The sequence below is a fragment of the Haemaphysalis longicornis genome, unplaced genomic scaffold (genome assembly GCF_048455015.1).
Source record: "Haemaphysalis longicornis isolate Haplotype H1 unplaced genomic scaffold, Haemaphysalis longicornis Haplotype H1 scaffold_9, whole genome shotgun sequence".
NCBI lineage: Eukaryota > Metazoa > Arthropoda > Arachnida > Ixodida > Ixodidae > Haemaphysalis > Haemaphysalis longicornis.
The window spans coordinates 78179456-78205328 of NW_027526460.1; the positions used below are offsets into that span (position 1 = coordinate 78179456).

The window sequence follows — 25873 nt, forward strand, 5'->3', positions numbered from 1 at the left end:
TGTTGGAAAAAACACTTTCACAAATCTAAGTACCGTTCAATGCGCTCACAAAATATATTTTGCTGCACGTCTAGTTCAGAGCGCCATCATTGTCCTCGCACATTCAAGGAGAATAGTTTGAAAATAGCTTGTGCATTGCGGCTTACATACGCGGATGCACAGCACCGTGAGTGGGGCTTACGAACATAACGAGGCAGCAGGGTTGCCCTGTCTCTTACGCAGGGTGGTGTAGCCTTGTTGAAAGGAACTGCCTCTTGCTCGCGCGGATACGCGCTCAAGTTTCAGTGCTGCGGGAAACATACGTGCACTTACACTGACTCCACGCCGATATTTCTGGTGCTATTGTTTTGTAAACTCTTTGAGAAAACTTGGATTTATTGGGGCCTTGAATGAACAGCTGGCGAAGTGTCAAAATACGAGAGCATATTCAGGATCATTGGAAACGTCTGCAGCGTCTTTGTCTCGCAAATCTGCCTTAGCCAGAGTAGCTGCCACCTTCAGCCTGTAATAGGCAGCCGCTTCTTTTCTACCAGAGTTTTTTCCGGGGCCCCAGTAGGCGGCGCATTCACCGTGACAGTCCTCCAAGTCGATGTCGAAAAAAGCCCAGCCAAACATGTTTGATGTAGAAGGGTCCAGAGCATGCGCCACTGATTGAATCTGCAATCGCACGCGGAGTGTGGTAAGACACCTGAATGCAAGCTATTTTGGATTGCCACGATAAATATATAAACGACATTCCAATACCCAACCCTAGGCGAACTTCCGATGAGCATCATGATATTGAAACCAGGGGAACGAGATACCGAAGAAGAAACTTTTTATTCTATTTCTCTTTGGATACATACATGCATACATACATACATACGTACATACATGCATACTTACGCAAATACATACGTACATGTATTCACAAATTCACATACATATATACATGCATACACCCACACATGCATACACACATGCATACATACAGACCATTCATACATACATACGTACATGTATACATAAATTCACGTATATACGCCTCGAGCGCTGCCTGTAGGGGCGCCACTGAAATCCCCCTAGCGGCCCGTTTCGAAAGCAGTCGCGGGAGTTGCCGGCCCGCTCACCACTGTCGCCGTTGCTTTTGAGGCACGTTCGCGACTGATATTTTCCGTTTGTATGCGTTGGAAATACATATTTATGCGGAGCAGTCACTCTGTTCACAAATGTGGTGCATTTACGGGAGTGTAAATGCTTCTGACGCGATCTTACTGTGGTATATTCGGTCCGCATAAGCGCCAGGTGTGCGTCACAAGCTGGCGTCACGAAATCGGCATATATCATGGATCTGATTGTAATTACACTTCCCTGAAATTTACTAACAGTAACTCCGTAAGCAGCGTTCTTTCATAATCTAGCGGAGCACTCATACCTGACAGCCCGCCAGTTACGCTTCATATCTCGGATATTGATCACTACCCTGAACAAGCCAATGTGGCATGAATATCACGGTCATTCCACGCAATAAGTAATATTGATAATGCAAAATTACATGCGGGAGTCAGCACCAAGAATTTACGGCTGGGTCGTCTTGTCGCGAGGTGAGCTTCCCCAAACAGTCATCGGTTACATATATCCTCCGCTTATATCCGCGGCCGTGACTAAACGCTTTTTCGAAACATCATCATATGAAACAGGGAGCCTGCCGAATTTAGCACAAAAGTGAAATCAGGGGACCCTACTCAATCCAACGACAGCTTTTATCGCCTGTGAACTTCCTTACTGTACTTCAAAAATTGTGTCCGCCGAGTGATCCCCTGCTCGTTAAAGTCGAAAAACAAAATAAAGGTGAACGCGCAGCTTGTGTGTGATTTTCTAAAACGGTCTTTCCTTGATTTCGCTCCGCATTTGTACACAACGATAGTTAAGCGCCCCTCCTCCTCCTCCCCCCCCCTCCCCCGTCTTGGAAAACATCAGAACTTTTCGAATCTAGTTGGTCTAGTGAGTTCAACCTTGCTTGAGGTAAGACGAATGTCTGTAGGATTTGCGAAGCTGCACTGTTTTTTTTATTCTCGCACGAGCTATTACATTGCTTCCAGACTTGGCAGACCATTTATTTTTCCGTGGTTTCATTAACTCCCCTCGGTCCGTTCTATCAGGCGGGAGTGGGCACATATTTAACGACCCATACACTTGGAATATACTTAACATGTTCGCATGGCCTCCATTTTTATAAAACGCACAAGTTATTGCCAGGTATATTAGGTAATCAACTCCCCGAATGATATTTTTGGACGATGTATACATTCAAAACAAGGCTGGATTTGTTGTCCGCGCTGCAAAACGAAACCTACCTCTCACTGTGCCAATATCAGGACTAAACGAGGCGTCAATAGAATGCACTTGCGCCTGAGATATTCGGAGGTGACAGTGGTGATATGCCGCTGCCGTCGCCGACGCCCGTAAGAGCGGCGAAGAAGCGCGCAGTACCGCATCCCCGGTTAGCTCTTGTCGGCTTTCGAGCACTCTTACAACTCTAATCAGGACGCAGCTGTTTTTTAAAGTGCCCTAAACGTACTATTTGCTTACAGACATCAGAATAACACGATGTTTAGGGCGCGGAAAGGCAAAAAGAAGCGAAAGAGAACCAAAACACTGCATGGGCCGCCATCAGCTGCGCTGCGGACATCCCGTAAGCGCCGCGGAGAAGCGGCGGCAGGCGGCGCAGCGATCGCGAAGCTCGAGGCGTATACATGGATGCATACACAAATGCATACGCACATACATACATACATACATACCCTACCCATATATACATACACATATATACACATTCCCATATATACATACGTACAGGGGTGCCGTCAAAAGTAACTGGAACACAACCTCGTAAATATACGCGAATTTCTTCCGGAGACTGCCTGGCGGCACTGGTGTGCGTTTAAAAATTGTCCTACCTAACCGAAAAAGCTTCCTATAAACTGGTAATAGCTGCTATAAATCCACTAAGACAAATATTTTGTGATATTCACAAAAGCTTGTTCCAATTACTTATAACAGCACCTGTACAGTCTGCCAAATCTTTAACTAGCTTACGCGAGCTGCGATTTTTCACTCTTACGACACTCTTAGGAAGGAACAGCATAGCAGACAATGGGCCTGTTTGCAACTTGGCTTCCGTCCTGTTTGGAACTCGACCTGTTTGAAACTTGGATTCTTGTCATACGCCACTGACGTATGAAACGTCGCAGCTACCAAACACTAGTAAAAGTTTAGGCCGATTGTACATACCTGCACATACATACATACATACATACATACATACATACATACATACATACATACATACATACATACATACATACATACATACATACATACATACATACATGTGGAGGGGAGCACAGTCCCGCCGGTAGCGCAGTGGTCATCGCACTGGAAGCGTATTCTGAAGATCGCGGGTTCGGATTCCACCCGTCAGGCATGTTCTCTCCACTTTATTTTTAATCTTTCAAACGCTATATCGTTTCTAAGAACAGTAAATGGCCGACCACATTTTCTTGACTACCTATCCTTGTTTCTGTTTGCAAAAATATATACTGCAAAATATATCACTCGCCTTGAGGCAAGTAAAATATTTTAATTTCCCGAAGAGGCATAGAGTGAAGGAAAGGGAGGTTTATACAGTTCATGTGGCCCAACACTAAAAAAATTGCACATTTAAAAAAATTAATTCATGTACCACGTTGCACAATGCCTGTCTGGGGCTTATTAATTCCTTTAAAATGAAAAGAAGGAATAAAACGGGTAATTATGCACATAAGGTAAAACGGCTTGCACCGGACAAAGAATCAGTAAGATCATAAGTGAGTCGGGAAGGATGTACAGCCATGACGAAGTTTAGCTTGCATGATGGAGGCGTCTTTACATATTGAATCAGACTTGGCAGAAATGAATAAACAGTAATTAAATTACAGTATTTGAGTTACTTTTTGCTGTAATGAGTAATGTAATGAATTACTTTTGAGTGCTGCGAATTTAGCAATGTAATAAATTACTTCAGGCCAGTAATTTCATAGAAATTACTCATTACTTTCACAATTCCTTTTGACTGCAATAAAGCTTGTCCGCTTCTCCTACAGCATAAAAAGCTGTCCAAGAATAGTTGACCAAATAGAGTTCCAATGCCCAGAGAGTCTCTGGGCACTGGAACTCTACGAACGCGAAGGAAACAACGCTTCGATGAGAGCTCTGCCTGCTTTCTCGTCCCTCTTCGTTCCCTTTTCATGCGTTCCGGGAATGCCGTGGCGACAGCCAGTCGGGTTAAAGAAAAACAGGTTGCGTTCGAGGCTTCATTACACTGGTCACTGGTTTAAGCCCGCTTCAGGGAATGGCCGTTTTTTTAATCCGGTGGAGATAAGAACCAAAGCGCGCAAACCGTTTGTCTTTTGCCGCTGGAACGCATTGTTCGAGTACCTTGAAATGCTTTGAGCCCGCGCGGTCTTGAGAGGCTTAACCATCGCATAAGTGACGAACTCAAACGTAATTTAAAAAGTACTTTTATTACTTTTGAAAAGTAATAGTAATGTAATGTCATTACTGACGGCCACCTGTAATTTATAATTTAACTTAATTTTATGTTATAAAATTCCAGGAAAGGAGTGAGTAATGTAATTTATTTCCTTTTTAGAAGTAATTCTTCCATCTCTGTATTGAATTTGCAAAGCGCAAAACGTGAGAGACATTGCTATGGATCCTCCACTAAAATGACAAGAAGACAGTCTCAACAAATCTCATACGTGCCAGAAGAAGCACCACTTACTTCCTTAAGCATGTCCAGGGACGTCTTGTAGGTTCTCCACCTACCATTCTTGGGGTCGTCGTCGTAGTGGCAAAACGTTGGCGTTTGGTGTTTGCCACGTATATAGGTAGAGGTGGAGTTACATACCTTTCGGAAACAAAACACACAACAAAATCAAATTGCCTTTCTTTTTTTTTTTTTTTGCTTTCACAGACCAAACGTCAAGAATTTATCTTAATGACACAGAAACACGTTGAAATGGTTCAGATATGACCGTGTCACAGGCCCACTCCTGCAAGGATTGAACCCAGACTTGGTGACCTGAATCCGACGAACATTACAGTGGCATAAGAACAGCCGCGTTCAGCATGAGGCACTGCTAACTCCGAAGAACAGCATGCGGCGTTGTATCACTGCTTCTTCGTGACAATTCTCTTCAGGAGAGCAGGTACAATTGCAAAAAAAAATCCTCGGTGCACTTGTCCTGGCAATACTAACCAACAATTTATGTACGGACATTCTGTTTTTTGCGTCTCTTTCTTCAATTTCGCTGTTTCAACTACTGGCGCGAACAACTTGGGCAGGCATCTTCCCTGCTACGCAGTGCTTGCATCTCTTTGTGAGTTTCGTTACTACGTCACTTAAGTGCGAGAACTTTAGGATCCCGGTTTATCGTCGTAGCTGGTCTGGGGTGACGGCATCACGCACCCAAACAGAGGCTTCTAAAGGAAAACCCTTTCCCCTGGTCCGGATTGGACCCGGGTCCCTCGCGTTATGAAGCTAATGTTCTATCCCATCGCGCCACACACGCGCACGTTACTGGTATGCAATGTGTTATGGGGGATCGTTGCGCTGCGCCGCTGACACAGAAGCTGCCATTGCTAGGCCGCAGATAAGTACACAATATTATAAAATAACGAACATATCATAAATTTAGGAATTAATTATCCCAAATTGAGGAAAACTCCGTCCAGTGTTTTTTTATAGATCTTTTCAGGAGCTGAGGTGCCATTTCTTGACTAGTAGTGGTGCCAGCGGCTGGCTGGTCTCGAAACTAGTCGAGAGAGGGCGCACAGCTCCTCTTGGTTGGGGAGTAGGGCCTGTATTAGGCAATTGTATACAGGTGGCGTTGCAAAAAACAACACAAATACAAGGTATTCACAAGAACGTCACGCGCCCTTCCGTCAAATGACGATGGTTGAACGCGAAGCTTCCTCGTGACAGATTCTGTGATTGTGGTCTGCGTTTTCTAAGCCGCTTCTGCCATGTCGAAATTGAGCAATTGGATTGACGCTGGCTTCATACTGCGAGGCACACAGGTTCAATTCTGGCAGCGGGAAGCGTTTTTACTTTCTATAAAACTTCGATTTGATTACACAAGGGAAACACTGGCGAGTCCCTGCTCCGCGCTTCCGATATTTTTAAGGTTGGGTGGAACTGCTTTAATTTTTGAGGCAATAGACGCGGTGTTACATGCCATAGCTTCCGCGAAATAAGAGTTGTGTGCCGCAACAGTGCGCCTGTTCCACTCACGTGCCGTAACGTTTCCCTGTCACGTAAGCACGCACTTGTTCAGCTTTTCTTCCACCGCCAGCCTCGTGCGGAAATAGCGCAGTGGTAATTCCCTGGGCCCCTGCTCTGGAGACCCGTGTTGAAATCTTACACGCACTCAGCCGTGTTTTTATTTACTTTTTACTGCATCGGTTGTTTTGTGTACGGAACAACCACCACCACTACCACCACCACATCCACCACCACCACCAACAATAACAACAACAACGGTTTTTCGTACAATGCGGCACATAAGGCTTTCGACTTAAAGTAAAAAATAGCCATTACGTACGATGTTTCATTTTCGTTTCGACTTATAACGCAACCTAACAGGTACGATGTACGTGTACGACTAATCCTATGGACGGAGCTGAGCGAACAGGTCATCCGAGAACGACCAGCGCTAAAAGGGATACGAAAAAATTGAATCCGTTCCACTCAATGTGAAATCTGTCGGAAGTGCACAGCAGTTGTTCGCCATAATGGGCTGTAGCGCCGTTATCCGCTCACTGCTGCCAACCAATGCATTTCAAATTTCTCGCCTTCACAGTGCTCGCGCGCCCCCTCTCTTAAACTGGGCCATCGGGAGTTCTGTTCTTTTTGTGCTTGCTCTTACTTCCGCACGTGCCGGCGTTGCACTGCCACTTTTTTTCGCTTACTATCGTGAAAACCAACTCAAGGAGAATTCCTAACTAAATGAACGCAGGCGATGCTGGTTAATTACGTAAATTTTTCCTCAAATGTACCTAGTTTTCTTTCCGCTAAACAACGGTGATGTATGACAACCGCCAGCAGTTCACGAATTTCAAACGCTTATGACTATATAAAGCGCTTGGCTTTCGAAGCCTCTTGGTTACGACGTGACGACGGAACTCCGCGTGGAGATCTACTTGGGTCCAGCGAGTGAGATACGACGACAAGGCGAGCCCCTAAAGCGCTCTGCACTTAAGAAGGCTATACAGGCAGCTTCCCGATATCATAGCGGGTCCGCAGAAACGTTCTAGATATGGTCACGTTTGTGTAGAGCAGCCTGGCTGGTGTCTAAGGATGTTACTTTTTACCGGACTATGCAGCAACCTAAATCCTGGCATGTCGCATTGGCTTTGTGTTGCTCGGACGCCGTTCTTATAAGCACTACTCAAAATGTTAAAACAGCTTATATTGCAAAAACCTGTAATTAGGCAATAATTTTATGGATAAACAGACACTGTGCCGAGGGCCGAGAGAATCACAATATACTATTCAGGCACACATTTCAATTAACTGCGAGCTTTCATTCGCCGATGCATGCATACGAGGAAAGAGAGAAACTGAATATCAAAAAAACGGCTATTGGAACAGGAAAGTATGCGGGGCTGTAAACAATAGGAGTAATTATACTATATTTCTGTATAAAAAGATGAGATTGATGAATATATGGCTCAAAGCTTCACAGATAATCAAGCAGGTACAAATTTGATTGGCCCAGGATCTTTTTCTCCTTGCAGCGAGTAGGCTCAGGTGAAGAAACGAAGTGAGCAGAAAAATTTGAAACACAAAAATCACGTTAATTTAGGTCGGAATTTGAATGGATATCTTTAGACCGACACAATTTTCCTGTGCCGCATTTTTGCTAGTAATTTTGTTTTCTTCGGGAGCATGTATGTTCCTATAATCTCATACGTCGTTGAACGAAATAAAATACTTTCCAAAAATATATGACCCATTTCCCTCTCATCAGTGCTATAATGAGCTGTCCCTGCACGCGTAGCTATGCTGATGTGCTCCCTTAGCGTGTAATGTCTGGTTAAGGGTGCACGGTACTTGCTGTTCTCAATACAAAATGGCTGTGTGGGCCTAAGCACAAAAAATGGCCTCTGATAACGCCCATAAAGACGCCAGGCTGTTGTTTTGCTTTGCGAAACACTGTACCCACTGTGGTAAATTCTTGCCTCAGGTGCATAGGCCATGTAAGGCTCTACGGAACCATTTTGATTTTATAAAGGCACCCAAACAAATCTAAGTAAATTTGCTCGTTTCTACAAACTTTTCCAGAAGAGATATTTTGTGGGAAAGTATTACATTCACAGAGTACTTATGATTAACGTTGGTGCATAACAGAAGGAACAGTCGTATCGCACCTATGATTAACGTTGTGGGCATCACAGGAGGAGGTCATAATTTGTCTCTGAGGCTAAATTGTTGATTTCGCGGTTATGCTGTAAAAAAACACTTAGAAGTTACCCCAGCAAACTAGCGGAGAAGCTTCAGCCTGTTTAGCGGAGAAGCTTCAGCCTGTTTAGTGTTTCCACCTGGCGACCAAGGTCGAAGAACTGCTGTACTGATAAGACCTTCCCTCCAGCATGCGTTCATAATTATCCCCAGTTTTAGGGTTTATAAAGGTTTATCTCTGCCGTAAGCACTTCATATAGGTGCCATTAGTTCAAGCCGAAGGGATTTTTTACAGCTGTTACATTACGCTTAGGAGCAGGAGACAGATTAAAAAAGTGTGCCCAAAACTTCCTGTGGTTCGCTAAGATGTACCTCGCACTCCCAATCACGCCACGTTGCACAGCTTCGCGCTACAACCTACTGTGGCAAAGGGCACCAGTGCGGCCTTGGAGCACTTGAGGTTGCGCAGACGGGCCTCCTCGACCTTAAGGCCCTGCTCGACGGTGTATTCCACAACGGCCAGGGACTGGGACAGCAGCAGCGGCAGTTTCACGCCTCGGTCCAGGAAGGTATAATTTACGACGCTGGCAGCTTCTTTCTGCGGGGACAAGGGCCCACTTATTTCATGTGCAAATCAGCCTTTTCCGACACATCCTGGTTAAGAATCTCGCCAAACCGCCTGTTTTGTGCCCACTGTCAGATTAACGCTTCTCTCATGTACTGGAAACTTCTAACTTGTGCCTTACGAATCCATTCTGTCCAGCAAATTTCTTCCTCCAATCCCTCAGTCGAGCTACCGGTCTTTCCCACTTTTCCTCCAGTATAGTGTAGCCACTACCTCTTACAGAGTGAGTTGACACTTTATAGACTTGATATCACAACGTGCAACCGGCATTTCAGGGCATCGTAAGAACGTTGAGAAGCTCAAGTAGTGACCACGACCACGAAGTAGTGACCACGACTGTTCAACCCTCAAGGCCCATCTGTCATTCGTTGTCAGGAGGTCCCGTTGTATCGCCGTTGGCTGCGACCCGACCAACCACCGGCAGTGCCAGAACCCACAGCGAGGAAGCAGTATAAGGTGAGCTACTAGTCCTCGCCCACATCCTACTAATGAGGACAAGCCGGCCGCACCAGCCTTCCCTGCCCCTACAAGCGATTCTGTGGGCAAAGTTTTCCTCTCGACAACCCACGCCACCATTCCAGCCAGGCGTTGGCAACAACACATATAACAAGTTGCGCGGCATGGTTTGCGGCATTAACCCTGTCTAAGTGGACATCATTCCGATGTGCCGCCATTCTTTGGTGAACAAACACAGGCTTCGCGCGAAGAAGACAGCACATACAGGAAGAACGGGACAAGCACAAACTCTCAACTCGGCGCAAGCAGAAATTATCAACAAGAACCGACTCCCAACTAGAGTTAAGAATATGTGCGTGTACCGTTCTTCCTGGATGTGCTGTATTTTTCGCGCAGAGCCCATGTTTGTTCACCAAAAATGCACCAAGTCGCCCAACAGCAAGTTTTTCTAAACTGTGCTGCCATTCGCAGCGATATGTCAGACACACCGAGCTTCCACGTAAAGAAATTACAGAGCAGGAGAACTGCGTACAAGTCCTTGGGAAGCCCTGCAATAAATATTGTAAGTTGTTGAAGCTAGAGTGAAGAACGGAAGGCAGATTGTCTGGTGAAACTACACGCGATCGATGTTTGTTTGAAAAATGGAGTAACATATATATATATGAGAGCGCCCAATACGGTTTCCGAAGCGATGTTAAGCATATATGTTTTTGAGCCAGCAGTACTTGCCGTTGGGCACTGTTCTTTTTAATTGTTTCGAACACAGCGAGTTTGCATGACATAGATACTGATGTTCAAAACGAATGAATTGTCTTACTGGAAGCAGCTATGGTTTCGCCCTCGCATCAACGTCGCGATACCCCCCCACCTAGCATAATGTAATCGGCTACTCTTGTAAACACTGCGGAGGCCAACTGCACTAAACATTACGAAAACAATAAAAATATACTAGCGTGTGTTATGCACAGCTAGAAACATGAATGGCTGTAACTGGAAAACACGGCGTTCTAAATAGGAACACATAAATGACCACTGAAAGTTTCCATTGTTGAAACAAACTGGAATAAATGTGCCCATTCAGTACTTAGAGATGGTTCACCAGCAAAGCTGTGACGTGCGGTTCCGACCGCGCTGCCACCGCCTCTGCCAGCCGTCGTCGCTTGAGCGGTGTTTCGCTCAGTAGCTCGTTGCGCGTGCGCTCTGCTGCGAGAGAGATTGTCTTTCGCTCCGTCCGATGCGCCGTTCCCACTTACGAGTGTCGGTAGATGGGAGAGGGCAGGTACGTCATCTATAAACCCCGCCAATCTCTCCGCCCTTTCACCTAACTTACTTTGAACCCAATTCTCTTAGTGCGTGCGTATGAGGTTGTGCGGTAGCAGATTTCTACGCACACGGGGCCGCCGGATTTTCATTTCGCATGTTAGCACTATAAAGCTTCGCTTTAAAATAGTTGGTCATTACAGGTGGCGGAGTGATTTTCATGCGATAACTGGAGCGGGTGAACCGGTAGTGGCGGCCGCTCATTGCCGCTGTTGTGAAAGAAGTTCCGCGATTCCCGCGGATGCTGTAATTATCATCATAATTATGTAAATAGAATCTATTGTTCTCTCTGCACGTCCCAGCGCTTTGTCTTCCGGTTTTGCACAACACTGGTGCAAGAAACCCGGAAACGAAACCCCCTCGACGACTAGGAAGTGTCCGACCTTGGGTTCAAGAACGATGGAGGCCAGAGACCCCACTGATGCCGACGGACGTGCCTACATACTGAAGGGCCCATGAGAAACGTTGACCACAGTGGAAGCTCATCGCCGCTGCGGAATCTTGGTGAATGAATCGAGAGCCGCATCTTCACTACACGACAATATGATGGCTGACGCAGAAAAAGAGGACAGTTTGTTGAAGCTTCGTGCATTAATACAGAACATTCACGACGAAGCCGTTGCCGCTGTCAACTGCCAGCGTGCCACTGAACTAATGCTGAAAATCCTTATGTACCGACTCCAAGAACACGAAGCCAAGCTGAAATTATTGGACAAGGACCTTGAGCCATACATACCCACAGATTGTCTCGAAGAGGAATTTACCACACGATTTAAATGGAAAGAGATCATAATCGACACCAGAACCAGATGCGCTTTAAAAGGACTGAAAACCGGATCTCAGCGTACTACTGATGCACTATCCGGCATCTCCGAGTCTTCGTAAAGAAGTCTACGAGGGAACTGTAGGAACATCGACTTCCGCATCATTCAGTTCTTACGTCGCCTTACTTGATCAGGGCCGCTATCAATACAGCCAGTTCTGGCGGCTCTTCAGAAGAAGATTTTCAAACTGCGAAGCCTGAATCCATTCGTCAACAGCACTCAGAGAAAACGCATAACCACAGGGACCAATGAGAGTGTGAGCTACCTTCAGCTGTCCTCAGCCAGAAGCAACTCCCACGGGACACAGATTACGACGTGCTTCAACCTGCACATACCACAAACAAGGCAACCGCAAAGGGAGGCCTGAACAAACAACCTCAAGACGTTTGTACCCGCAAAACAACGCGCATCGACCCGAACGTTTTGTAGAAGTTTGACCGATTTGACAATCTAACTGAGGAAGCGGATCAATGGCTGGGAAATGTACTAAGGCGAAAATTTGGGAGAACACCGAAGTTATTGATAAGGGGCACGAAACAGACGCAGCATCGGACGTGACAAAAGCGTTTGTTCAGTAAACGCAGAAGACCAAAGATGGTCAATAAAACCAACAGGTGTGATCTACACAGGTTTCATCATAAATGGCTTGAGATGAATCTGAAGAAAATCGTCGACCCTCATATGAAAACTCCTCTCGTAAAACAATTTAGGTTGCTTTCTACAACTGCACCTCCCTACAGACGTCTGCCTCGCGGAAGCGCCATCGACGCTACAAACACCGCTGGAAGATCAAGCTATCCGAAAACGGAACTGGATGAAATATCTGAAAGTGACTGTCCCAGTGAACCAGACTACAGTTATTGGACAACCACTATACTCACTCTGTTGGGGTGGGGTGGATATTGAGAAAGAATAAGTGCCCTGATTCCCGCGGATGCTGTAATTACCATCATCATTATGTAAATAGAATATCCATAGTTCCCTCTGCACGTCTCGGCCCTTTGTCTTCCGCTTTTCCGTAACAGCCGCCTTAGAATGCGAGTAGTGATCGGTGTGTTTCGCATCGTCGTTTGTACACATACCTTGGCAGCGCCTAATGAAGATATATGCAAAACAATGGAAAGGGCGATACTGCGTTGCCAAGAACAAAGGCGCAATAGCAGACCCTTGAAAGTGTACAACTTTGAATCCACACTTGCATTCAACCAATATATGAAAACCAATCAAATCTCGGTAATAGGACGCACCTTTCTTCTGTATTCTTTTGGCCATTCCAGATTGAACACAGTTTTTTAGTTTTGTTCTTCTGTATTCCTTATTTGTGATCGTCAGGTAAATGTTTGCGCTTAGGGTGACTGCAAATGTATGAAGTTTTGCCTCGGGTTTTAAAATTTATTTCTAAAGAACTATATACCCAAGCCCAAAACCCAATAACTTGAACAGTGTCATTATTTGCATGGGCCTCTAAGCGCCCACTTTGCAGGAAGACAAAAAAGTGGTGTTTCCGTATGAAATATCCTCAATGAGATCCCTCGGGCCTGGAATAGCTTTTTTTTTGCAAATTTCCACACCATACTGCCTACTTCTAAAAATTTATGCACTAAATTGTTGAACTCGGGAAATGGATTTTGAAAACGTTCCTCTGCTTCTTTACCTTCTATTTCAGGAATCCTAAATGAAAGCACACTAGTTATTTTGAGTGGGCCTGAGCATTTATCTCCATGATTGCAAGAACCTAAAACCAACGCTCCTTTTGAACCCATTATTAAAAAGGCTACGTTCAGCAAACATGCACACCGAAGGCACTGTTCCGTGGTGGTCATGCTAGAAAAGAAACCCATCTTTAATAACCATCGATGATATGCAATCAGTACTTTTCTGTTATTTGACAGGTTTAGCCCATGAACTGACTTGTTTGCACTCGCCCGTCTTCCACTTCACCTCCCTCCACTTCCTCACACCCCCGTCCACTACATTCGCACTCATAATGATATAACAGCGCAATCTTGACGGGATAAAGAGAAGAACACAATACGAGGGGTATAAATGCCCATTATTAATGACATACATTCATAATGGCATACATTGTGAATATATACAAACTTGCACAGCTCTCGACCCTTTTATAAATTCACGCTCTCCATTTGAACGTAAAAAATCACCTCGTTTCCCCGTGTTCGTTCCCATGTATTGTCTACATGAAAACTGTAACAGAATTTACTCTCATTGATAGCAATGTTTCACCCACCGTGCTAATGAGGCGCTTGTCATTGAAAGCTTCTGGCTCCCAGCTGCCGATGAGCTCCACCTGGCAGTTCTTGGAGGCAGCATTCTGAGCCTTGGTGAAGTGCGTCACAAGAATCACGAAATCCATCGATCTGGAACAAAGAGAAAAGCTTGTTTCAGAGTAGTGTCATCGGCAGGAAAAACGCACGGAGACATTTTGTTATCAGCTGAGCGGACCGTGAGCCGCATTGGTGACGTAAAGTTCCATCGTCTGCTGTCCTGCGCAGCCAGTGGTACAAATAATGTGCCTATTAAGCGCGCAGGCGGTCTTTTTAAACAGAAAAACCACCTCAACGTACCCAGCTTCTATAATAAGTGTAGGCATTGCTTGGGAGTTTGGAAAACGTCCTCTTCGGGGATTCAAGCGCTTATACAAGTGGACACAAATAATGGAGATTTTACATTCGAGTTCTGGAACTTCAATATCTCATTTGAGCTCGGAAATATGTCCATATATCACTTGAGGTCTGAAATGTATCAGTATATTAGTTTAAATCTGCAACTTCAAATAAGCATAGCTGCCAGAATCTGCTGCCAGAAGTGGTGTGCAATCTGTTGGAACAACTTCGACAGGATTACTTTGTCACAGATGCGGATTTAGTGCTACGATTTGAACAGCTGGCGACGCTGCAGTAGTTTGACTCACGCGGATGCTTCAGCCACCAGCCCGGTTATGTATTCCTCTGAGTAGCTTCGATGGTGATCAATCTGAAGACCCAGAAACAGCGTGATCGGCTGCGTCGACCAGTACCGTAGATTCTGTGCCCAAGTGTAGAGAATAAGGGAGTTACATCACAGGGCATAACAAACGCGGCCAAGTGCGGGTGCGCAGAAATTTTTACGAGCACAGCCACTGCCCCCTTGTACAGCCAATGAGACGGACAAATATTGAAAATTTGTGCATCATCCGCAAAAGGTCAGGTGGACAGTCCTGTCTCTCAGCGGGAATAAACGTCTAATGTCAGTGCAGTGTTGGTAACTAACGTAAACATAACCTGACCGCATATCACAAACAAGGGCGGGATGTATTTCGTGGCGCAGTGGAGAAGCAACATGAAGACCAACCTGACGAAAGAAGATCCCCCTAGGCATTGTCTCGCTATTTGCATCTTGTTTTTTTTTGTTACTTACTCCGCATTGCTGGCGCTGATTGGAGAATGAACGCTCCTTCCAGGCTCACGCGACTTTGCATTTCGGTTAACCGTGAGCGTCTTCTGACAAGTAAAAAAAAGCCACGTATCTGCTTACTTCATTGCAAATGTCATCGAAAGACAATTCTTCTCTGGTCTCCTCTACGTGAAGGCCTTCTCCTGCCCAACTCTCATACTCTTCCCTTCCCTTTCGCTTCTCCCAGAATGAACAACGAGGATGTGTGCTAAAGTAAATTCAATTTTCGACAGTGCTACTGCCCCCCAAATCTACTGGGACTTTTCGCTACTGTGGAACTTTTTGGAATAACGCCACGAGGCACGACCCACTTGTGCAAGGGCTTTCTGTATTTTGGGTCAAAACATCGATGGGCGGTACACACATACATACAAATAAAAAACCACGTGTTGATTGAAAAGCGCGTATTTTTCGTTTCCCATCGCTAAAACAAGCAGCCATGAATATTTCATTAAAGGAACACTGCAAATGCCCCTTATGGATTTGTTTTCACTTCAAACGCCGGATGTTTTCTTTTTCCCGAACCATCTTGGCAAGTACGTAGTGTGCTTACAAATTTAGCGGTCTAGAAATATTTTGCCCAGATAACCCTCTTGTTCTAATAATCACTTAACGTTTGGCCGGAAGGCTCAATCGAGAGGCATACATACATACATACATACATACATACATACATACATACATACATACATACATACATACATACATACATACATACATACATACATACATACATACATACATACATACATACATACATACATACGTACATACATAGATACAGACAGATAGACAGACAGACAGACCAAAATTTTTCGGTTTAAGTAGCTCAATAAATTCTATCGGCTTAAAAAAGCAGCTTTATAAATCTTTTTTTTTCATGATGCTCGCTACAAGTCGAGGATAAACTAGGACCTTGGCTGCGCGACACCTGATGAGGGGGCATCCCGGCCGGGTCACTCGCTGCCCTCCAGTTTATTGTAACCGGAATATGCAGTTTTACCAGAAGATGCGCTCTAGAAGCAGACCGGCCCTGTAAAGTCGATTTAGAGTAATCATATAGTCTTTTTGTTCAGCTTACTCGCTTGCCTCGTTGAAAGAACAAAATAAAAAGCCAGTAATATTTTAATTGCGGAACGAACAGGTAGTATGTGAACGCATGTGTAAGCGGACGTATACGTTGTACGCCTACACCTCCAGCGTTTATACTCCTTCACCCCACACATACACACACCCACGGTTCTCTCAACTGATGCATGCTACACGCCGCGGGGGTTCGGTAACTAAGACGTTGTGCCGCTGAGCCCAAGGACGCGGGCTCGAACCAGCCCGCGGTGGCTGGTTTTCTGATGGAGGCGAAAAGCGAAAGCGCGCGAGATTTCGACACACATTAGAAAAGTTCCCAGGTGGTCGGCATTACGTAATCCGGAGCCCTCCACTAGGATGCGCATCATAGCTAAGGAGTAGCTTCGGGGCGTTACAATCTGCCGTGATTCAATCAATCAATCAATCAATCAATCAATCAATCAATCAATCAATCAATCAATCAATCAATCAATCAATCAATCAATCAATCAATCAATCAATCAATCAATCAATCAATCAATCAATCAATCAATGCACTCCAGTATGAGAAAGCACGGTAGGTCAATGTCATCCAGCATGGGAGGAGCCACTACCTCACTGTTAAACAGCACCTCCCCCACATTCCAGTCCACCAGGTTCATTCTATTTATCGCGGACTCAGTATAATGCAGAGCGGAAGCGAGCATCCGCTGCTTGTTCTGTGTGCCACTAACTAGGGAAGCCGGAATACTGGTCCGTGGCTCTTACGAGGGGCGGGATTGTGGTCCTGCCTATCGTTCCTCTTCTGGGTAACCAGGAGTATGGCAGGAAAAAGTTGAAGATGACAATTTTTCTTGACGTCGCTAGTTGCGTTAGGTTACGCTCGGTTACGCTAGTTCGCGGAGCAAGAATATGTGCAGGGTGTCCCAGCTATCATGCACCAATATTTAAAAAAAGAGTAACTGCGTTACTCGAAGAAAAACCTAGTGCATAATGTTTGCTGTACTGTGGAGAAGCGGACTGTATTTTTTCATTAATGCGACCTAATTAATTCATTGTAAATAATTATCTAACTCGAGAAGTACTATCCTGATCACTTAAATGTCAATGAGGCAGGTATGGGCCCAGACGGGGGGCATCTAACTGCGGTATTTTCAGTGACGAACTAATTGCGTACGAATTTATTCTGACTAATAAAGAAAACCCACGAAATATGAAAATACCACGTGACAGCGCTACCGCGCTCACCGTAAAGCAATGCCCTCAAACAGTCTGCGTCTGAGTTAGCCAGAATGAAACAAGCAAAAGAAAGAAAGCAGAAATCGCGACCGAGTTTGTGCCTTATCTGCCACACGCGCCCCGCAAAACTTGCTGTTGCTGCTCCTTCCATGCATGCCATCATCAAGGTGATGCGCTGTCTCTTCGGGCGGGTGACAGGCGAAGCAGTTGATTTCAATCAACTTATTGGAGGCGCTGATTTACGATGCGCGCGGGAGCGCAGTCACGTGGTATTTTTCATATTTCGCTGGTTTTCTTTATGGGTTATGGGTCAGAATAAATGAGCACGCAGTTAATTCGTCGCTGAAAATATCGCAGTTAGATGCCCTTTGTGGGTACTTACAAGTGCCTCAATGACACTTTATTGATTAGTACAGTATTTCCTGAGTTAGATAATTAATTACAATGAATTACGTTGGTCGCATTAATAAAAAAAATAAAGTCCGGTTCTCCACAGTACTGCAAACATTATGCACTGTGTTTTCTTCTAGTAACCCATTGCTCTTTTTTTTAAATCATGGTGCACGATAGCTGGGACACCCTGTTTAGGAAGACGAAAATGCCTTTCACGGCAGCTGCAAGGGAGCAACCACGTAATGTCGCAGTCAAAAACCAACGTGCACTACAAGGGTTTGTAGCCTTGACTTGCGAAGGAGAGGGTTACGAGACCTGATCGACAACATGGAAGCGCCCACTGTTCATTCAATCCTGGGGCTGCGCAGTGAAATTCCGATTGCGGCGGCGACCCAGTTTCTGCCCCCGGTACAGATGCCGGTATTGTTACCTAGGCCAAGGAATTGTGACGTTATCTGCGCGCCCTAGGAAGCGACGTTTCTCCTTCGCCATTGTTCTTACTCCGTGCGTTAGATATCATTTGGTTGGGTGGGGTTGGCTTAGGTTTAGTTGGGTTAGGTCAGGTTAGGTTACGTAGGGACGAATTAGTATCTGTCGCGGAGGCACATATTGCGGTATCGGAACGGGAAGGAATGCAAAGCAGAAGTGCTGTTAATAAAGTGGAAAAACGATCGCCGTTACGGGGCTTACGTAGAGCATTTTGTGGTGCTTCCAGAGCTTGCCAATTTCGACTCCGGCGCCAGCGACCCGGTAGCGTGCGAAGCCATAGCCGTGAATGTTTTGCGCCCTGTACCGGCTCAGTATCGCCGTCGCCCGCTCCTGGACCTCGAGGCTTTCGTCGAACTCCGATTCGGTGCTCAGAGAAAGCAGGAAGTTGTCATCCTTTCCAACAGAAGCCATTTTCATGTAGTTGTCGAACGACAGTTCTGAAATTTAGGCAACAAGAAGTTTTCATAAAGCAATGAAGTGTTCGGGCTCATACATATCATACGTTATCATACATAGCTAAAATTTCGTCTTTGCGGCAAAAACTTCGTAATGGTATAGGTGAGGACATGGCACAAACATCACGCCTTTAAGGATGTATTATTTGGAGAGTTTGTAAACGCAACTGCACGACAAATTTACTATTTACAAATTTACTATGTGAGAAGAAAGAAGAAAATTTGCAACAAGTTTGTTTAACCTTTTCGTTCGTGATGTTGTCATTGTACGACACAACTGAAAACATTCTCTAGCGCCTTGAAAACAAAACCAAAACTGCGAGGTTTCTAGGGAAGAGTTGTTTACTGTCAATTCTTAATACGAATGCTAGCAAAGTTTGGCGAATACTATCTCCTAAGTCCAGGACCGAGCAGCTTGAACTGACAAGCCCTGCCGGGAAACCGCTTCAAATCAACCAATGAGCAATAGTTCTTAAAAACTATTTTGCCTCCATGTTTGCATGTAATCCCATTACAGCGCTTCTTTTTATCCACTACTTTTCCCGATATCCAGATTAGCCCGGAGAAAACTACTGTAACCCATAATCACCTCAAGCTTCATGACTTACCGTGAATCAGTCAACGTTTTTTCTGCACCAACATGGATTTCGTAAACCATTCTCATGTTAGACCCAGCTTGCGAAATTCACACATGATATACTAAGGAAATGGAAAATAACCATCAAGTAGACGCAATTTTCTTAGACCTTTCTAAAGCATTCGATCGTGTCGTGTTAGCCCCAACCATCTACTCGCAAAGCTATCATCACTAAAGAACCCTTCTAATCTGATATCATGGGTAGAACAGTTCCTAAAAGGACGTACACAATTCACCTCGTCTAATGAGCACAAGTCTCGTCTAACCAGCGCAACGTCCGGTGGCCCGCGGGGTGCAAGCCTATCGCCTCTACTTTTTTTAATATATATAAATGACTTACCCATTACATTAGAACAAAACTAGGATCCTTTCTAGACGACTGCGTAATGTACCAAACCATTTGCGCCACCGATGATCAATCTAACGCGCAATCTGACATACACAGCATATCATTGTGGTTTGTCAAATGGCACATACCATTCAACCTAACAAAATACAAATCACTCTCATTTTCTCGAAAACGTGGTATATCGCAGCGAACGGAGACGTAAATAATCTACCGATCCGTTTAGTTTAATCATGCAAACACCTGGGGTGTACATTACCTGATCGCTTTTTTGGGCTATGCATATCGACACCATTTGCTCGGAAGCCTCGCGAACACTCGGATATCTTCGCCGTAGTCTAAAACGTGCTTCTTAGGGAATTAAAACACTAGCCAACCTACAATGTGTAAGGCCGAAACTGCAATATGCACCAGTCATCTGGCATCCATCACGCATCTCTAAATGTACAAATTAAGGCCGTTCAAAACCGCGCAGCGCGCTTCATCACCTCGCAGTATTGAAATCGTGACAGCGTCACTGCCCTTAAACTACCTCTCTCCCTCCCGACCCTTGAATCACGCAGCGTCATTGCTCGTTTAGGCCGCCTTCACAATTTCTACTGTTGGCCACAATCAAGACACACGTTACTAAGGCCGCCTCACAGAATATCCCCGCGCTTAAACCACACTTGCCCAATAGCGCCTATAAGCGGCAGGACGTCAGCATCTATCTTGTCCCTTTTTTCCTATTGCCATTATCCTATGGAACGCTTACCCGCAGACATCGCTACGTTCACCGACAACATACACTTTAGAGATAAGCTTGAAAAAATATTGACATAATATACTAACGATGAAATTCTCTTGTTGTGACTTTATAGAACCATTGTTGCTTCAAATGCTTTTCTTTTATTAGAGTTCTGTTTGCTTAATTTCGCTGTTACATGTGTGCATTTTTTGTGTAAGTCTTAATTTAAGGCATTCCTTGATTGTATTTTCCGGCGTTCGTGTTCTCATTCTTCTTGTTTGTCTGTTTTGTCCAATGGAACTCGTGAAAACTCTGTTTTCTCCCCGCCCCCGTTATGTAGTGCCTCCGGGCCCGTAAGTGTATAATAAAGGAAATGAAATGAAATAAAATCTCAGGATTGAAAGTGTTAAAAACGAACTCACGGTTGTCGACACCCACGAAGTCTTCGGAGTGTCTTGCCACCCGAACGTGCGCAAAAACCTTGAATGTACAAAGACCAGTCGGTGGAGACTCGGGAATGCGAAGGAAGGCTCCAAAAACACAAACTGTGAGTGGCTCCGCTGCATTGAAAGTCACCAGAATGCTTGTAAATCCCTATAACGAATGCAGGCCTTTGATTCGAATTGAACACACATTCACATTGTTTGATTCCTGATATGTGAAGAATGTTTTGAAGACAAAGCGAGCGATTTTTCGTCATCGCTTGTATTGAGCCACACAACGTTATAGTAAAAAATGTGGTTGCGGAAGTGCCTCACTACTCTCGGCGGAAACTAAAGTCAAGTAGTATTGCACCTAGACCGGACGATTGAGTGATCAAGCGTTGGTTAGAAGTTCACTTTTTACATGCCTGTGAACGCCGAAGGAACGTTTAGCGTAATTTAAATACCGAAATACGTGCACCCTTTGCAAAAATTTTCTAGACCAAACCTAATTCTTCTTCACCACAAATAACTCAAAGATGAAGCTTCACCTTTAAATGTGACAAAATTATTTTACGAAAGTAAGAAGGAAATGTGTTTTCTCTAGCTTTTCTGCATAAAACGTTTCCACGTCGCTCGGGACGTAAGACCATAAATTGAATTTTTGCGCCCAGCGCGTTTCTGGCTTGGCCTAGAAAATTTAAAAAAGACTGTACATAGTACATACATATAAAAACTGTTCCAGGAAAAGTTGTGTGTTGTGTCCTTGGTGCTTTGTTATGACGTTTATGCAGGCATAAACTGGTTTTGTTTGTCAGGAAGTTCGAATTAGGGCCATGTGTATCCATAACAAGCCTGCTGTTACTGCGAACTTCTGCATCTTTTACTTTAAAGAAATGCCGTAAACGAATTACGTAATAACATACAAAAATATAAACATAAGAATCTGTTTACGTAGCAACTATCTTCAAAAAGTTTGGAAGTAACTTTCGTATATCCCTTTCAGGCTTAACAAAAACGAGTTCATGCATAGTGGCTGGAAAGAAAGGTTTCCTGAGTTCTGCGTACGTAATACAGTTTTGCAGTGCTGATTTGCCTTACACTTTTTGTTTCACCCAGACAATATTGCCGTAATTTTTTGTTGCAATGATTCTACTGTTTTATTGCGACGCCACTGATCACTGATCATTTTTCTGGCCAAGCACTTCGCTCCGCTAACGTCACTGCAAACACACCGTGCCTGTTATAGAGCACACTTTTAAGGCAAGTCTCAGTGATGATGGTACTGGGGCAGGAACGGACATCTTAACAGTCGACATCTTTGCTATAACAGACAAGGCTGTAAAAGAGCTGAATGTCGAATGCTTGTGGATCTACCTTCAAGCACAGTACATTATCTCTGGCTGACCGAAATATTTCTTAGGCACGCGAAAATGAATTAAACTTGGTGCGAAATATGCGAATTTTATCAAAGCTACTTATTCCTATATTGTGTGGGAGAAAATTTGATGTGCACCGCCGAATTCTGAAATCTGTTACAGTAAACTGAAACTCAATAAGACCCGGGATGCAGGCGTGGTGCACGGTAACAGCTTGCAAGTTGTCAGGTTGCACGAGCTTGGTTTATTAGCAAGAACAAAACCCCTCAGTAGGGACAGACATTAGGCGATTGAGGTAATGAATGATTTGTCTTCATTAAACATACCTCGGGGGTGCAAAAAAATGGCGCTTAAAGGAAGCTTGAAAGAAATGCGCAGCTTCATTCCATTGGAGAGATCCCCTGTTCGAAGTAACTGTTATGTTAGTTCCACCGCGAACTCCCATTAAATTATTATATATTGACAAAAGCAATATGGTTTCTCTTCGCGTTTATGAAGAATTTACGTAGTGATATAAACAGACCTAACATGTGATGCTTTGCATACAACTTCCGCGCTTGGCTGACGCCGACCCAATTGACCAATTTAATGCGATAGTGTTCGTTTGCTACAACGTATGCATTCTAGTACTAGTAGTAGCACATACTTAAAAGTTACAAATCGATGTGACAACTGCTGCGTTACGGGGTTATTATTAACTGATATATTGCTATGGTTTCTCGACAATACTTTAATATCCTACGTTGTCTCGCATTGTGCTTTGCTGACCGGAGTTGGTCCCGAGCAAACAAATAAATGCGTCTACGTAACAACTCATGGGTACTCATTTTGTAATTACTTTCTGAAATTCATTAATAGCGGGGTAATGAAGCACACAGAAACGTCAGAAAGGAAGCAGTACGCATGCAAATGAAAATATATGACGTGGAACACCAAACGGAATGTATCGGGTATGAACAGTCGTCCACTTTGTTAGCTAGAGCAACACTTTATCCACTTATTGCCTCCTATTGCACGGATGCAACGTTAGTCACAGCTGCTGCATCCCTCTGAAGTTAAGAAAGCACTGTTATCGTCCACATTTGTTTGAACGGTTCGTTGTTAGAAATGTAGAGATATTTCAGGATAAATTTGAATTTTATGTTCCAGCTAAGCCCGTGGATGACTGTACTCCCCAGTTGTTTTCTGGCTCAAGCTTTTGTTATAAAGGGTGTTCAAAACGGCTGCTATAAGGATAGCTGTTTTTGAAAAGGATTTGCCTGCAACAAAAGGGCAAGATTGTGTGTGCCTGTAATTCGTCTTGTTATTTGAGGTATGGCGTAATTATCGAGCACTCCGCTCTGAATACAAAATTGTGATGGTGCCCTGTACGATTCATGGGAGAATAATGCGTTAGAGTTAGTTCTTGCCCCGATTAGTTTTGTTTCTGCATTTCCGATCTGCCCAGAATCATTAGACGGACAAAGATGAAAGGTTTTAAGCGAATCAAAGGCATCGCCAAACACCTGTGCCTTTGCGCGTCTCTTTCGGTGGCACAACCTCCTTGTATAGCCTCAGAATTCGTCCCTCAACGCTTGTACAGGATCATTCGCGCGACTAAACAGTGGGCAAAGTTTAACATTACTGTTAACTGTACAGCCTATTTAACTGTACAGAACACGAACTCCGGTACTCCGCTACTCATGCTTCAGCAGGGACTCGTGATCACGCCTGCACTTGCGCGGGAGTGATTTCGAAGTGCATCGGCTGACGGCCCTCTAGCGAAGTGCCCACCCTGGGAGCGGCTGCATTGCAGCGCACAGTTTGCGCCACCTTCTCTTATATTTCAATAGAGAGCTTTAGCATACCACGCGTACCACGCGTGATGTGCGCACCGGTACCCGCCGGTTAGGCATGCCGTTCCCGTGCATTCATTGAGGGGGTGAGGGGTGGCCCTCCCCGCCTGTACCCGCGCTGAATGCGTAGTTGGGTCCCGGTACACACGAAACACATGTAAAAAAAGCTCTCTATGTCAGTGCCACAGACACGTATACAAAACGACAGGCAGGTTTTCGTTTCCATGAACGTTCCAAGATTCCAAGGCCGGTGCTTCCAACAAAAAAAAAAAAAAAAATGGCCGCGTATCTGCTCCTTTCTTTGCAAATGTCGACAAAAGACGATAATCTTCGTTGACATTTGCCTAGTAAATGCCTCCCTTCGCTTTCCCGCTCACATCTCATGTTGTTCCTCTTGCATCGCGCTCCTTCCAAGTTAAACACGCTCAAGGTTTGCTCAAGTCACTTTAAATTTACTGCGTTGCACTGCTCAGACAGGGTGCCTCGATGCGAGCGCTGCCGTACGTCGGAAACGTCCGTGAATCGAGGCGCCCTACTCACGCATTTATATAACCCCGTTTCCCTATTTCACGTGTGTTCCAAGCGGAGCGTGGAACCTATCTAGTGGATCCTTCCGTTTTTGTTATCGCTTGATTTCTTCAAATGCCCACAGACGCTAGAGTGGCGTGGGCTACAGCAGGCGACTGTGTGATTTTTTTTCTGCAGTGAATTTAGTACTTCATTTCGCAAAAATCAAGCATCTATGAGTTTTTTATAATGAAACACTGTAAACATCTCTTGTGTATTAATTTTCTTTCTTATATTTGCTTAATGTCGTGTTCTTGTTCAACAAAGTTGACAAGTAGAACATATAAACCGGACTTCGACGTTTATATTCGGCCGTGAGCATATAAGACCAGTGGCGTAAATCATGGGGGCGTCAGGGGGGTCCTGACCCCCCTTGTGTTCGGGCTGGGGGGGACACCCCTTGCAAGTGTCCCCCGCTTGACATTCATCTTTCATTTACCTTTGAAAGCTAAAACAACTGTTGTTTTTGTCACTAATAAGTACTGCACGAGCTGAAATAACCATCCCGTTCCCGCTAAATAAAAAGAAGGTTCGTTTTCCACAATCGGCGACGTGCACAAGGTGCAAGCGGAATCACTGAAAGCAGGTAAAACCTGTTTCCGCTGTGGTTCGCCGAAATAAATTAAAATTATTTCCGCCAATTTGTTTTGAAATTGCTTGCGGTTACCGGGCTATATAAAGCGCTGGCTTTCATATGAGCTAGAGAACATATACGCGACAAAAATCGGTTGCCTGTCCCTTTAAGAAAATACAGCTGCCAATAAATACTTTAAACACCTAGAATATGTTAAAGAAGCACTTGAAAATATTTAGCTACTTTTAGCTCCTTGCTGGATTTTTTAGCTACTTCTAGCTAATAAAGCACAAAACAAAATGGGCGCCTTGGCAAGATGTGTGTCCCCCCTTGTGATTTTTCTGGATTTACGCCACTGTATAAGACTATAGCGCAGACTTCGTTTTACGTTGGCCGGGTGGCTGAATCGGGTGACAGATAGACAGACGGATAGACAGACCAAAATTTCTGGGTTTAAGTAGTCCAAGGAAGACTATCAGCTTTAAAAAGTTAGCACTGGTACTCACTGAATTTTCGTTCAGGCGGTAATTCGCTTTCCCCTTTCGGGTGCACCGATGGAACTGTGTTTCCAGCTTCGGGTGT

General features: G+C 44.7%; 1 protein-coding gene across 1 annotated transcript in view; it reads right to left on the reverse strand.

The window, feature by feature from the left end:
• Positions 1-408: 408 nt before the first annotated feature.
• Positions 409-25873, reverse strand: part of LOC144153275 (uncharacterized) — a 66466-nt gene continuing 41001 nt past the window's right edge. Inside the window, exons 3-9 of the mRNA XM_077684927.1 lie at positions 20937-21074; positions 18551-18786; positions 14643-14755; positions 13959-14088; positions 8907-9083; positions 4805-4930; positions 409-657 (exon numbers count right to left, since the gene is read on the reverse strand). Of these exons, the coding sequence (XP_077541053.1) occupies positions 409-657; positions 4805-4930; positions 8907-9083; positions 13959-14088; positions 14643-14755; positions 18551-18786; positions 20937-21074 (1169 nt within the window). The remainder of the gene's footprint in view (positions 658-4804; positions 4931-8906; positions 9084-13958; positions 14089-14642; positions 14756-18550; positions 18787-20936; positions 21075-25873) is intronic.